This window comes from Electrophorus electricus, chromosome 11 (genome assembly GCF_041902795.1).
Source record: "Electrophorus electricus isolate QZ-2024a chromosome 11, ASM4190279v1, whole genome shotgun sequence".
Classification (NCBI taxonomy): domain Eukaryota; kingdom Metazoa; phylum Chordata; class Actinopteri; order Gymnotiformes; family Gymnotidae; genus Electrophorus; species Electrophorus electricus.
In genome coordinates, this window is record NC_137507.1 from 29,650,001 (window position 1) to 29,664,636 (window position 14,636).

The window sequence follows — 14,636 nt, forward strand, 5'->3', positions numbered from 1 at the left end:
TGTGTGTGCACGTGGGGATGTGTGTGTGCATGTGGGGGTGTGTGTGTGCACGTGGGTGTGCGTGTGTGGGTGTGGGTGTGTGTGTGTGTTGGGGTGCGTGAGTGTGGGGGGTGCGTGTGTGGGGGTGTGTGAGGGTGTGTGGGTGTGTGTGTGTGTGTGTGGAGGGTGTGTGTGTGGGTGTGTGTGTGTGGGGGGGGGGGTGTTTGTGTGTGTGTGATATCCTAGAGAATCAGCTACTGCTAATGAGACTAGAGGGAAAACTGCTCAGAATACTGTGCTCAGATCAGGTCATATAGATATCCCTCTCACTGTGTTCAGATCAGGTCATACAGATATCCCTCTCACTGTGTTCAGATCAGGTCATACAGATATCCCTCTCACTGTGTTCAGATCAGGTCATACAGATACTGTGCTCAGATCGGGTCATACAGATATTTCTCTCACTGTGCTCAGATCAGGTCATACAGATACTTTGCTCAGATCAGGTCATACAAGATACTGTGCTCAGATCAGGTCATACAGATACTGTGCTCAGATCAGGTCATAGAGATACTTTGCTCAGATCCAGTCATACAAGATACTGTGCTCAGATCAGGTCATACAGATACTGTGCTCAGATCAGGTCATACAGATACTGTGCTCAAATCAGGTTATACAGATATCCCTCTCACTGTGCTCAGATCAGGTCATACACTGCACCGGAGGCAATTAAACAGACATCACTGCTGTATATGTTCATAATATATGGTCAGAACTGCTGAGGTGTAGCTCCACCCCCTGTCTGCAAGGAGCTGTGTGTAGCTCCACCCCCTATCCGCATGGAGTTGTGTGTAGCCCCGCCCTCTGTCTGCAAGCAGATGTGTGTGTAGCTCCACCACCTGTCTGCATTTTTATGTAAAACACAATAATATCGATTATTGTGGCAGAGAAATGCCTTGATTCGTCATCTCTCCTCTGCTGGGGTGGACGGTGTTTTTAACCGGAGTGTAATGTCTGGGTTAAGTGTGATATGTTCAGATAATGACAGGATGTCTGGTTCGTTGAGTGTGTGGACACATGTACAGGAGATCTGTTTGGACAGAGACTTTGTGTCAGGGTACAGCTACACTCCATTGTGTTGTCCATCAGACAGCACTTCCCGTGCAAAACCCTCTTGGGAGCGTCTGTCCTGAGATATATATAGATATTCTGTTTTTATGTAATAGTTACACTGTCAGACGGTGATGGTCATTCTTCCCTCCCTCCACCTTCATCCTGCGCTCATCCCCTTCTGCCCTCTTTCTTGTCCCCCGACGGTTCCTCCCTCTCTCGCTCCCCTCTCCTCCGCAGACAGTGTCCCCGTGGAGCTGGAGGACCCATTCTATAAGGACCAGTACGAGCAGGAGCACCTGAAACCTCCTGTGGTGTCCCTCCTGCTGTCGGCGGAGCTCTACTGCAGGGCTGGGAGTCTCATCCTCCGCAGTGATGCCGCCAAACCCCTCCTGGGCCACAACGCCATCATCCAAGCCCTCGCTCAGAAGGGCCTGTACATCACCGACCAGGAGAGACTTGTCACCGAGAGGGACCTCTGCCAAACGCCCATCCTGATGGTCAGGACCGCTAATGCTGTTATCATGCTGATCTCCTCTTATACTGTGACGTGCACTCACACACAACCTCATTTACACACTGCCTCATTTACACACACAACCTCATTTACACACGGCCTTGTTTACACACACAACCTCATTTACACACTGCCTCGTTTACACACACAACCTCATTTACACACTGCCTCGTTTACACACACAACCTCATTTACACATGGCCTTGTTTACACACGCCGCCTCATTTACACACACAACCTCGTTTACACACATGGCCTCGTTTACACACACGGCCTCATTTACACAAGCAACCTCATTTACACATGGCCTCATTTACACACACAACCTCGTTTACACACATGGCCTCGTTTACACACACAACCTCATTTACACACATGGCCTCGTTTACACACACAACCTCATTTACACACACGGCCTCGTTTATACACACAACCTCGTTTACACACGGCCTCGTTTACACACACAACCTCGTTTACACACATGGCCTCGTTTACACACACAACCTCATTTACACACACGGCCTCGTTTACACACACAACCTCGTTTACACACGGCCTCGTTTACACACACAACCTCGTTTACACACATGGCCTCGTTTACATACACGGCCTCCTTTACACACACGGCCTTATTTACACACACGGCCTTGCCTACACAAGCAGCTTGTTTACACAGTCTCACATACACAGACACATCCTCTGTTTACCTGAGGTTCCCTTTACCTGTAACATGCTAAGCTAGTTAGCTAGTTAGCTGCAAACAGGTCTGTTTACCTGAAACAGGTCTGTTTACACGCTAAGATAGTTAGCTACAAACAGGCATGATTAAGTTGTGAAACTGAGCTAAGATGCTAAACTAACTACACAGCATATGGCCTTTTTTGTCCTGTTTTCTTTATTCAAGCCTCCTCTGTGACAGGGGTCAGACAAGGTTAGATATGGGTCATATTGAGTTTATTTTCTAGCCCTTTGTGAGCTGAATCAGGTGTGTGTGAGTGATGTGTGTGCAAGCAAGGTGTGTGAGAAAGGTGTGTGTGAGCCAGGGGTGTGAGCCAGGTGTGTGAGAGTGAGGTGTTTGTTAGCGAGGCATGTATGAGAGGTGTGTCTTTAAGCCTGGTGTTTTCTGCTTTGCTGATGTGATGGGGTGCAGGTCCAGTAGTCATTTGTGTTTCCAGTGTCTGTCCTTGGCATGGAAGGTCTGGAGAAGCCGAGGTAAGACACTGATGGCATCTTCCTGCTCCTCTGGGGCGTCTTTTGCAAAAGTTACTGTACTGCCTTCTCTGATGTCTGGCATTAGGTGAAATAGCCAAAATTACACTATGCTTTCACACATCAGTTAGCCATTGAGAGGGGCTCACTTAGCTGGGGCGTCTGGCTCAGGAGACATGGAGTCTGGCTCTTACCCACAAGCACACTGACTGGACAGTAACATCTGTGAGATTTGCTAAGGTTCCTTAGGTGAGGTGAGGTTGGTTCCTTAGGTGAGGTTAGGTGAGGTGAGTTTGCTTCCTTAAGTGAGGAGAGGTGAGGTGAGGTGAGGTGAGGTGAGGTGAGGTGTGATTCACCCTGACTCAGTTTTTACACGCGATCATTCTAATAAAACTGGAGTCAAATGAATACAAGCATGTGAGATCAGGACAACAGCCACTGTGCTCTGCATTGTAGTCATCTCTCTCTCCTCTGAGATAGTCTCTCTTTCTTTCTCTCCCTCTTTCTCACTCACTCACTCACACACACACACACACACACACACACACACACACACACTCTGCAGCTGGGCAATATCAATGATACCAGCATGATTCAGGGAGAGAATGACCTTCCCAGAATCTGCTGCTACAAGCTTAGTTCACTTACAGATGAACACACACACACACACACAAACACACACACAAACCTGCTCTCTCTCTTTTTGTGTGAGTAGCATAGCGATTAGTACTGCAGCAGGGGTGTACACATTTGTGCACACATTTGTGTGTGTGTGTGTGTGTGTGTGTGTGTGTGTGTGTTTATCCATGCAGTATTAAACAGCTATGGGTGTGGTCTAAAAGCAACAGTAGACCTGCACAAAGAGCACTCTCCACCTCTCTCCACCTCTCTACCTCTCTATCTCTCTCCACCTCTCCACCTCTCTACCTCTCTACTTCTCTCTACCTCTCCACCTCTCTACCTCTCTACTTCCCTCCACCTCTCTACCTCTCCACCTCTCTCCACCTCTCTCCACCTCTCTACTTCTCTACTTCTCTCCACCTCTCTACCTCTTCACCTCTCCACCTCTCTACCTCTCTACTTCTCTCCACCTCTCTACTTCTCTCCACCTCTCTATCTCTCTCCACCTCTCTCCACCTCTCTATCTCTCTCCACCTCTCTCCACCTCTCTATCTCTCTCTATCTCTCCATCTCTCCATCTCTTCACCTCTCTCCACATCTCCACCTCTCTACTTCTCTCCACCTCTCTACTTCTCTCCACCTCTCTATCTCTCTCCACCTCTCTATCTCTCCATCTCTCCATCTCTTTCAACCTCTCTTCCCCCTCATTGCCCAAACCTCATAATACCCAAAATGCTGCTCTCCTTCTCTTTTCCTTACTGTTCTTTATATTTATTTCTATACATCTCTCACTACAAGTTTCTCGATATTGCACTGAATTACACTCTTATCTTTCTTTTCTCTACTCATTTACTTCTCTCTCCCTCCCTCCCTCCCTCCCTCCTTCTCTCCCTCCCTCCCTCCCTCCCTCCCTCCCTCTCTCTCCCTCCCTCCCTCTCTCTCCCTCTCTCCCTCCCTCTCTCTCTCTCTCCCTCTCTCTCTCCCTCCCTCCCTCTCTCTCTCTCTCTCTCTCTCTCTCTCTCCCTCTCTCTCTCTCTCTAGTAGTAGTGCACCACCCTTCAGTGTTTCAATTATAGCCAGAAAGGAGAACAAAAGAAATGAATTTTCCACAGAATATTTGAGTGAGCGAGAGCGTGAGGGAGGTAGAATGAGAGAATGAGAGAGAGGGTGAGAGGTAGAGTGAGAGAATGAGAGAGAGGGTGAGAGAGGTAGAGTGAGAGAATGAGAGGGCGTGAGAGAGGTAGAATGAGAGAATGAGAGAGAGGGTGAGAGAGGTAGAGTGAGAGAATGAGAGAGAGGTAGAATGAGAGAAAGAGAGCGTGAGGGAGGTAGAGTGAGAGAATGAGAGAGAGAGCGTGAGGGAGGTAGAGTGAGAGAATGAGAGAGAGCGTGAGGGAGGTAGAGTGAGAGAATGAGAGAGAGCGTGAGGGAGGTAGAGTGAGAGAATGAGAGAGAGCGTGAGGGAGGTGGAGTGAGAGAATGAGAGAGAGGGTGAGAGAGGTAGAGTGAGAGAATGAGAGAGAGGGTGAGGGAGGTAGAGAGAGAATGAGAGAGAGGGTGAGGGAGGTAGAGTGAGAGAATGAGAGAGAGGGTGAGGGAGGTAGAGAGAGAATGAGAGAGAGGGTGAGAGAGGTAGAGTGAGAGAATGAGAGAGAGCGTGAGGGAGGTAGAGTGAGAGAATGAGAGAGAGGGTGAGGGAGGTAGAGTGAGAGAATGAGAGAGAGGGTGAGGGAGGTAGAGAGAGAATGAGAGAGAGGGTGAGGGAGGTAGAGTGAGAGAATGAGAGAGAGGGTGAGGGAGGTAGAGTGAGAGAATGAGAGAGAGGGTGAGGGAGGTAGAGAGAGAATGAGAGAGAGGGTGAGGGAGGTAGAGTGAGAGAATGAGAGAGAGGGTGAGGGAGGTAGAGTGAGAGAATGAGAGAGAGGGTGAGGGAGGTAGAGTGAGAGAATGAGAGAGAGGGTGAGGGAGGTAGAGAGAGAATGAGAGAGAGGGTGAGGGAGGTAGAGAGAGAATGAGAGAGAGGGTGAGAGAGGTAGAGTGAGAGAATGAGAGAGAGGGTGAGGGAGGTAGAGAGAGAATGAGAGAGAGGGTGAGGGAGGTAGAGTGAGAGAGGTGCTTCCTGAACACAGCTGGGACTGATCTGGGAGTTACAGCCTTGGTCTCGTTGCGTAATGTACAGGCTGTTACAGGTAGAGGTGTAGTTTAGCTTAGGTGTTTAGGTTTTGGGCAAGAGAATGGGAACATAAGATACTCTGCTGCCATGCAGGAATGCTCGCTCTGACACTGGGAACTGGACTGGGAACTGGACTGGGAACGGTAATGGACAGTGGTGGCTCAGTGGTTCAGGTACTGGGTTAAGGTTAGGGTTAGGGTTAGTAATCAGAAGGTTGCGCATGGTGAGGTGTAGGGTGTGTATGGTGTAGGGTGTGTGTTGGGTGTAGTGTGGTTTGTGTTACATGTGTGTGGTGTGGTGTGTGTGTGTGTGGTGTCTCAGTGGTTCAGGTACTGGGTTAAGGTTAGGGTTAGGGTTAGTAATCAGAAGGTTGCGCATGGTGAGGTGGATGTGTGTAGGGTGTGTATGGTGTAGGGTGTGTGTTGGGTGTAGTGTGGTTTGTGTTACATGTGTGTGGTGTGGTGTGTGTGTGTGTGTGGTGTCTCAGTGGTTCAGGTACTGGGTTAAGGTTAGGGTTAGGGTTAGTAATCAGAAGGTTGCGCATGGTGAGGTGTAGGGTGTGTATGGTGTAGGGTGTGTGTTGGGTGTAGTGTGGTTTGTGTTACATGTGTGTGGTGTGGTGTGTGTGTGTGTGTGTGTGTGGTGTCTCAGTGGTTCAGGTACTGGGTTAAGGTTAGGGTTAGGGTTAGTAATCAGAAGGTTGCGCATGGTGAGGTGGATGTGTGTAGGGTGTGTATGGTGTAGGGTGTGTGTTGGGTGTAGTGTGGTTTGTGTTACATGTGTGTGGTGTGGTGTGTGTGTGTGTGTGGTGTCTCAGTGGTTCAGGTACTGGGTTAAGGTTAGGGTTAGGGTTAGTAATCAGAAGGTTGCGCATGGTGAGGTGGATGTGTGTAGGGTGTGTATGGTGTAGGGTGTGTGTTGGGTGTAGTGTGGTTTGTGTTACATGTGTGTGGTGTGGTGTGTGTGTGTGTGTGGTGTCTCAGTGGTTCAGGTACTGGGTTAAGGTTAGGGTTAGGGTTAGTAATCAGAAGGTTGCGCATGGTGAGGTGTAGGGTGTGTATGGTGTAGGGTGTGTGTTGGGTGTAGTGTGGTTTGTGTTACATGTGTGTGGTGTGGTGTGTGTGTGTGTGGTGTCTCAGTGGTTCAGGTACTGGGTTAAGGTTAGGGTTAGGGTTAGTAATCAGAAGGTTGCGCATGGTGAGGTGGATGTGTGTAGGGTGTGTATGGTGTAGGGTGTGTGTTGGGTGTGTGTGGTTTGTGTTACATGTGTGTGGTGTGGTGTGTGTGTGTGTGGTGTCTCAGTGGTTCAGGTACTGGGTTAAGGTTAGGGTTAGGGTTAGTAATCAGAAGGTTGCGCATGGTGAGGTGGATGTGTGTAGGGTGTGTATGGTGTAGGGTGTGTGTTGGGTGTAGTGTGGTTTGTGTTACATGTGTGTGGTGTGGTGTGTGTGTGTGTGGTGTCTCAGTGGTTCAGGTACTGGGTTAAGGTTAGGGTTAGGGTTAGTAATCAGAAGGTTGCGCATGGTGAGGTGGATGTGTGTAGGGTGTGTATGGTGTAGGGTGTGTGTTGGGTGTAGTGTGGTTTGTGTTACATGTGTGTGGTGTGGTGTGTGTGTGTGTGGTGTCTCAGTGGTTCAGGTACTGGGTTAAGGTTAGGGTTAGGGTTAGTAATCAGAAGGTTGCGCATGGTGAGGTGGATGTGTGTAGGGTGTGTATGGTGTAGGGTGTGTGTTGGGTGTGTGTGGTTTGTGTTACATGTGTGTGGTGTGGTGTGTGTGTGTGTGGTGTCTCAGTGGTTCAGGTACTGGGTTAAGGTTAGGGTTAGGGTTAGTAATCAGAAGGTTGCGCATGGTGAGGTGGATGTGTGTAGGGTGTGTATGGTGTAGGGTGTGTGTTGGGTGTAGTGTGGTTTGTGTTACATGTGTGTGGTGTGGTGTGTGTGTGTGTGGTGTCTCAGTGGTTCAGATACTGGACTAGTAATCAGAAGGTTACCAGTTGAAGTTCCACCACTGCTGGATTTCCACTGTTGGGTCCTGAACAAAACCCTTAACCCTCAATTACTCAATATGTGTTCAGACATGCTTGTAAGTCACTTTGGATAAAAGTGTCAGATAAATGTAAGGCAAGCCATGCAGGTATTGTGGTGTTTGGTTTATGACCCTTTGTGATATGACATCACTCAGGAATGTCTAATTATTTGGGTGCACAGTTTATGGGTGAAGTGTACGTTCTGTAATCAGTGTCTACAACATATTTTCAACTTTTTTATGTGATACATGCCACTCAAGGTCAGAAATTTACAATGTGTGAGATGGGGAAGGGTTAATCTGACCATCAGTGTGCCTCATTGGCTATTTAAATTTCAGCTTTTATTTGTTATTGCCACAGGAACAAATCAAATAACATCAAAGCCATAAACTCAGCTCTATCAATTATTGTGGCAGAGTTTTGATGATGCGTGAGACCATGAGACCTGTCCCAGTGCGTGAGTCTCAAGGCCAGTGCACGGGCTGTGAGACGTATATCGTTAACTTGCATGGGTGAATTATATAACAGTACACAATGTCTTATGTCTAGAAGCTTCCACCATGTAAATAAATGATTGTTTCAGTGTGGCATTTTGGTCTTATCTTAATATTTTCTGAGCCTGTGTCTTTCATACTGAGTCATCAGGCCTTATAAGGCCTTCTAGCCAGTCAAGAGGGGCCTGGGTGCTGTGAGCTGGAGGCGTTATATACGTGTTTGTGTTTAAGGGCAGGGCGTACTGCAGCCTTACACATGACGAAGACTCTTAACGCTGCTCCTACCTGCAAACAGTGGAGATCAAATATGTCTGCAGGAAAGGGCCACTGGCCTTTGAATAATAATACTGTGTGGATGTGTGTGTGTGTGTGTTTGTGTGTGTGTGTTTGTGTGTGTGTGTCTGTGTGTGTGTGTTGCTCTGTGTGTGTGTGGTTGTGTGTCTGCATGTGTGTGTCTGCGTGTGTGTGTGTCTGTCTGTGTGTGTGTGTGTCTGTGTGTGTGTGTGTGTGTGTGTGTGTGTGTGTTTGTGTGTGTGTGTCTGTGTGTGTGTGTTGCTGTGTGTGTGTGTGTGGTTGTGTGTCTGCGTGTGTGTGTCTGCGTGTGTGTGTGTCTGTCTGAGTGTGTGTGGGTGTCTGTGTGTGTGTGTGTCTGTGTCTGTCTGTCTGTGTGTGTGTGTATGTGTGTGTGTGTGTGTGTGTGTGTGTGTGTGTGTGTGTGTGTGCTTTACAGCCTTTAACAGGACCCATTGTACTGTTTGCATTTCTTTCACTTCAAAAGCTATAAAGGACAACCGATAGCATTTAGATAGTGACTGTAGGATTAGGGTTATATTAGGGTTAAAATTAGATTAGGGTTAGATTAGGGTTAAAGTTAAATTAGGGTTAAAGTTAGATTAGGGTTAGATTAGGGTTAAAGTTAGATTAGGGTTAGATTAGGGTTAAAGTTAGATTAGGGTTAGATTAGGGTTAGGGCTCGTGTTAGATTATGCTACAGAAGTGCATAGGTGTATGGAAATAAACCATGTAAAGATAGTATTTCACACACACGTGTATGCACACGGATATACACTAATCATTTACCCTGTGATATCACTGTGGGGAAAATAATTCAGCTTCATGTTGGTGTGTCTTACTGGTTTGTTTTGCAGTAGTTCCTTCTTGTTAAAGATCTCAGCAGAGAGACTGAAATGAGGTTTCGGCTGCGGTAGGTCTGATATCACGTCACCTACATCACCACGTATCTCAGACTGATGCTTTTTAAAAACACACACACGCTTTCCGCAGACAGAATCTCATTATGAGTTCTTCATGTAGTGCGCTGCAGAATGCCAGTCCTTAGGACCAACGTTACGTGCCGAAGAAAGTACGTTTGCACCCAGGAGAGGCTAACAGTTCACCTCCACATGCCTAACACACCCCAGATCTTTCAGCTCTTTTCACAACATCCTCACTCCTTTCTGCAGTCCTGACCAGCCAGAATCTGTCAGCACACCTGGTTTGACTTATTTCGGCCAGTATGGGGTGTTGCAGCATTAAAATAACTGTTTTAAAACTCATGTGCACTTTGTTTTATTTCCATTATCAGACTGATCTTGTGAAGAATATTAGCCTTCACACCACGCTTGTTGGATTTACATCAGTAGGGGGCGATATAACATAAAGATGACTTTTTCAGAAGAGCTTCATTTACTTCAAAAGCACATATTCATAGATCATAAACCATTCACCTCCTCACAGCTCCTGAGACATGCTCAGACTTAATCAAGCTTGTCTGTAAGAGTTGGCGTCTAATGCAGCTCATTCACTCTAATCTTCCTAAGATTTGCGAGAATGTTTCCCCCAGTTCCCACTGTCATGAAGACCTCACAGCGTGGCTTGGAACTTTAGTTATTATGCACAGGACAGGATGTCAGAAATCCTGAATGAAACCATTAGAGATTCACAACCTCACAGCCCCACAGCCTCTCAGCCTCACAACTCAACAACCTCAGAGCCTCAGCCTCAGCCTGACAACCTCACAGCCTGACAACCTCACAACCCAACAACCTCAGAGCCTGACAGCCTCTCAGCCTCACAACCTCACAAGCCCTTCACAGGGCTCATCAAGTTGGCACCTCCCTCTGTCTGTGTTTTACTGAATTAAGCCCACGACACCTCCAGGAGGCTCAAAAGTAAGGTCTGACTTCCCTTATAATTATTATTAATGTGATTTAGTTTGTTTACATCTGAGTTAGACACACGTGTGAAAGGCGTGTGGGTTAGACGTGTGTGTGAAAGGCGTATGGGTTAGACTTGTGTGTGAAAGGCATGTGGGTTAGACACGCATGTGAAAGGCGTGTGGGTTAGACGTGTGTGAAAGGCATGTGGATTAGACGCACATGCGAAGGGCGTGTGAAAGGCGTGTGGGTTAGACGTGCGTATGAAAGACGTGTGGGTTAGATACGTGTGTGAAAGGCGTGTGGGTTAGATGCATGTGTGAAGGGCATGTGAAAGGCGTGTGGGTTAGACGCACGTGTGAAGGGCATGTGAAAGGCGTGTGGGTTATACGTGCGTGTGTGAAAGGCGTGTGGGTTAGACGTGTGCGCGTGAAAGGCGTGTGGGTTAGACGTGCGCGTGTGAAAGGCGTGTGGGTTAGACGTGCGCGTGTGAAAGGCGTGTGGGTTAGACACGCGTGTGAAAGGCGTGTGGGTTAGACGCGCATATGAAAGACGTGGGTTAGACACGCGTGTGAAAGGCGTGTGGGTTAGATGCATGTGTGAAGGGCATGTGAAAGGCGTGTGGGTTAGACGCACGTGTGAAGGGCGTGTGGGTTAGACGTGCGTGTGGGTTAGACGTGCGCGTGTGAAAGGCGTGCGGGTTAGACGCGCGCGTGTGAAAGGTGTGTGGGTTAGATGTGTGTGAAAGGCCTGTGGGTTAGACATGCGTGTGAAAGGCGTGTGGGTTATACGTGCGTGTGAAAGGCGTGTAGGTTAGACATGCGTGTGAAAGGCGTATGAAAGGTGTGTGGGTTAGACGTGTGTGTAAAAGGTGTGTGGTTGAGGTGTGTGGATAAGACCACATTGTTTTCTTAGTGACTTTTATAATGTGGAAGTACATTTCAGATATTTCACTGGGTCATGATTACCAGGTGTGGTGTAAGAGTCCACATAACAAAAGGTAGTGAGTGACGGTCAACATCCCCTACTGCAAACAGCTCAGGATTGCTTGTGTAGTCTTTTGTGAAACTTTAATTGGTAATAAAACAGAGCTTTTATATTTGAAGTCTGAAAGCAGGAGTACTGATCTGCCCCTTTATCATACCTATGTGATCACGCTCACCATGTACTCTACACACTATATTATACTGTATCAGCTGAGCAATAACACACTAGAGATTGTACATGCAACGGAGTAGAATCAGCCAGACGCTAAAAGTTGATGTGTTTAATAATTGATGGGTGATCCAGTATTATAGATGAACGACAGTACAAAATCCAAACCACAACAGTGAGGTTTCCAAGCCAGAGAGACATCGTGTACAGAGTTAAAATATTCCAGGTCAAAGCCAGAGAAAGACACAGATACAAAACACCCAAATCCAACAGGGAAAAGCAATACTGGAATAAACGAACAGGTGTACACAGTCAGTATTGGAAGGGAGGATGAACGTGAGATGGCTGTATAGGGTTGGGAGATGGTTGTGTGGCGGGCCACCTGACTCTTGGGGATTCTGGGAATTGTAGTGTTTCATTGTGGTGTACACAGCTGTATATGAATGACAATTAATTAAACTGTTAATTAAATTAAACTGAATATTTGTCTGTTTTAAAGATTAGTGCAGCTGCACACGAGTAAAGTTTGATTATGGGAATGTACTTGAATACAAGCTCAGTATTTTTGTGACCAATCTATAAAGCTGGATTAGGCTAGATTTTCAGGACAAGTCTATTTTTAAAACACTACACTCTTTTAGAACACACAGAGTAACGGCACCAGCGAAGGGAATTCCTACTGGAGACCCGGGATGTGCCGTTCACATTTATAAGCAACTGTGATCCTCTTTCCTGAAATATTCCTGGCTTTATACATAATTGATATGGGAAACATCAGTCATGTTACTAAACTACTGTACCTTATCAGTCATGTTACTAAACTACTGTACCTTATCAGTCATGTCACTAAACTACTGTACCATATCAGTCATGTCACTAAACTACTTTACCACATCAGCAGACATCCACCCATGTGCTTTTATCTGTCTACTTAGATAGTTTAAAACAGATTACACTCACATATCGTTATGTATACCAGACTTATTGAAAATCGGTACCAAGGAAAGTGGAGCTGCTCTGTGTTGGCAGACTGTTACTGGACACTGAAGAGGAAAGTTCAAGCCTGTATATATTTAAAATGTAATTACAGCCTTCATGTATACTTCACTTAAAACTATGCCTGAGAGGAACATCATTAAAACAGATTTGAATTCAGCGTAAATAGAACTATAAAATAAACTAATAAATTAAATGATTACTTTTACTTCTGTTTAAGTAATTATTAACAGAACTTTTACTTGAGTACAGTTTTTGGCTACTCTACACACTGAGGGGACTGTCTAGGAAACTGTGTGTGTGTGTGTGTGTGTGTGTGTGTGTGTGTGTGTGTGTGTGTGTGTGTGTGTGTAAAGCTGTTTGCGTGTGTAACACATGCCTGTAATAGGTGGGACTGTGCATGACGCACTTGACAAGTGTGTAATAGGTGTAACACCCTGGTGAGTAATGTCACACACCTGTGTGTAAAGAATGTAAAAGAATTTAATTTATATTGTAATCACCTTCCAATTTTTTCTCCTAAAACAACATTAAAATGAATGTTGCCTTTTACCGCTCTGCTGTGTGGGTGTGGCCCCAATGGATTGATTGACAGCCTCAGTATCAAACGTAACCGCCCAGTTAGTCAGTACGGCGCAGGATGGAAATGGGATCACATCATCACGGCTTTACCTGTCTGAACCTGAAGAGGTGAAAGGCTGTTGGGAGTCTCGGTTAAATAGAGGCTGTCACATTCTCTGGTTAAATTAGAGGACGCCATAATTCATATTAAAGAACGTATTTATGCATGTATTACATATCGATTACGTTAACATTAAAGCTATCTTATATTTGTCTGTTTAACCAGGTCTAGCTAATAGGCTTTGACTGTAAACAGCAGGGGCTAAACGTGGGAAAGTCAGTTTAAAAATTGTCATGGTATCGTATCATATAACGTTATAAAAATCAATTTGCAGCTATGCTAAATTACATAAAATTAGCAAGCATTAGCCTGCACATTGTTACGTAGTTATTGCTTTGCTTCATTATTGAAAAAAGTATCAAATGAAAACTCCAGATTTACAGATTACAGATTTACTGGACCAGGTTTACAGAATGTCATGTGCTGGAGAAAATACAGAGAGATGGTTGGCTGTCAGTGGGCACTTCACTCCCATGGGAGACAGTTCAGAGGGTATGACTGTAAGGGTGACCTTTGACCCTGGACCTTCGAGCTACACAATGGACAGGAAGCAGTGTGATTTTTACTAAGGGCAGTGAAATTGGAAAGGGCAAGAGAATGTCATTCATTGTGTAATTGTGAACACACACACACACACACACACACACCACTCCTGTTTCAGAAGTCTTTAATGAAAGAAGGATATGTGACCTTATGTTACAGTTTAAGGCTGGTATTAGCACACACACTACAGTAACCTCCAGTATGTTTCTGTGTATGTGTGTGTGTGTCTGTGTGTGTGTAAATATACATAAACTAAACAAAAACACAAAATACTGCTCCTAATTTAAATTAAATAATTCAGTCAATACTTCAGAAATGACTGGAGATAAATTACTTAAAAGCTTTGCTACTAAATTTGGTTTGATGATGTGAGTAGGCAGATGAGATAAAGATGAACATTAGCAGTGTTGAGTGGTGACAGGACTTCAGTGCTTCTGTTTGACCTGCAGATATTTATGAACATGTTTGAAATTCCTCTGAACAGCCAATGAGGTGAGAGAAACCCCAGGACAGCCAATGACAATACAAGACAACCCCCCCCCCCCCATTCCTGATATTGTTAGCCTGTCAGGACACGTGAATCCCAGGTTTCAACACTTCATATATACATGCACAGGAAACTGTCATACAGAAATTTTCAAGTTGTTGAAGTCTGGTATCACTGTAATTTTCTTTGGATGTTCACGAAGTGCATAAAGGTTTGGCGAATTGTGGATGTTTGTGTCTTTCCATGGCAGAGTGCACACCTGGCGATGATGGACACCCTGATGATGGCGTACACCGTGGAGATGATGAGCGTGGAGAGAGTGCTCACCTGTGTGCAGAAGTTCTCCCCTCTCTCCCCCGAGGAAGACTTCCCTTATGATGCAGAGGAGGCCGTGACCACCTGGACTAACAAGGTGAGGTCGCTGCCTCAGCCCCCTGACAGGCGCCGTGTGTCCATGTGTTTAGAAAATCACTACGTTTGGCATTT

The 14,636-nt window shown here is 46.1% G+C and overlaps 1 protein-coding gene across 3 annotated transcripts in view; it reads left to right on the forward strand.

The window, feature by feature from the left end:
• camsap2b (calmodulin regulated spectrin-associated protein family, member 2b) overlaps positions 1 to 14,636 on the forward strand; it is a 66,145-nt gene that overhangs the window by 11,430 nt on the left and 40,079 nt on the right. For all 3 annotated transcript variants that reach the window (XM_081722825.1, XM_081722826.1, XM_035528530.2), the window contains exons 2-3: positions 1,330 to 1,589; positions 14,401 to 14,562. In XM_081722825.1, coding sequence (XP_081578951.1) covers positions 1,330 to 1,589; positions 14,401 to 14,562 — 422 coding nt within the window. The remainder of the gene's footprint in view (positions 1 to 1,329; positions 1,590 to 14,400; positions 14,563 to 14,636) is intronic.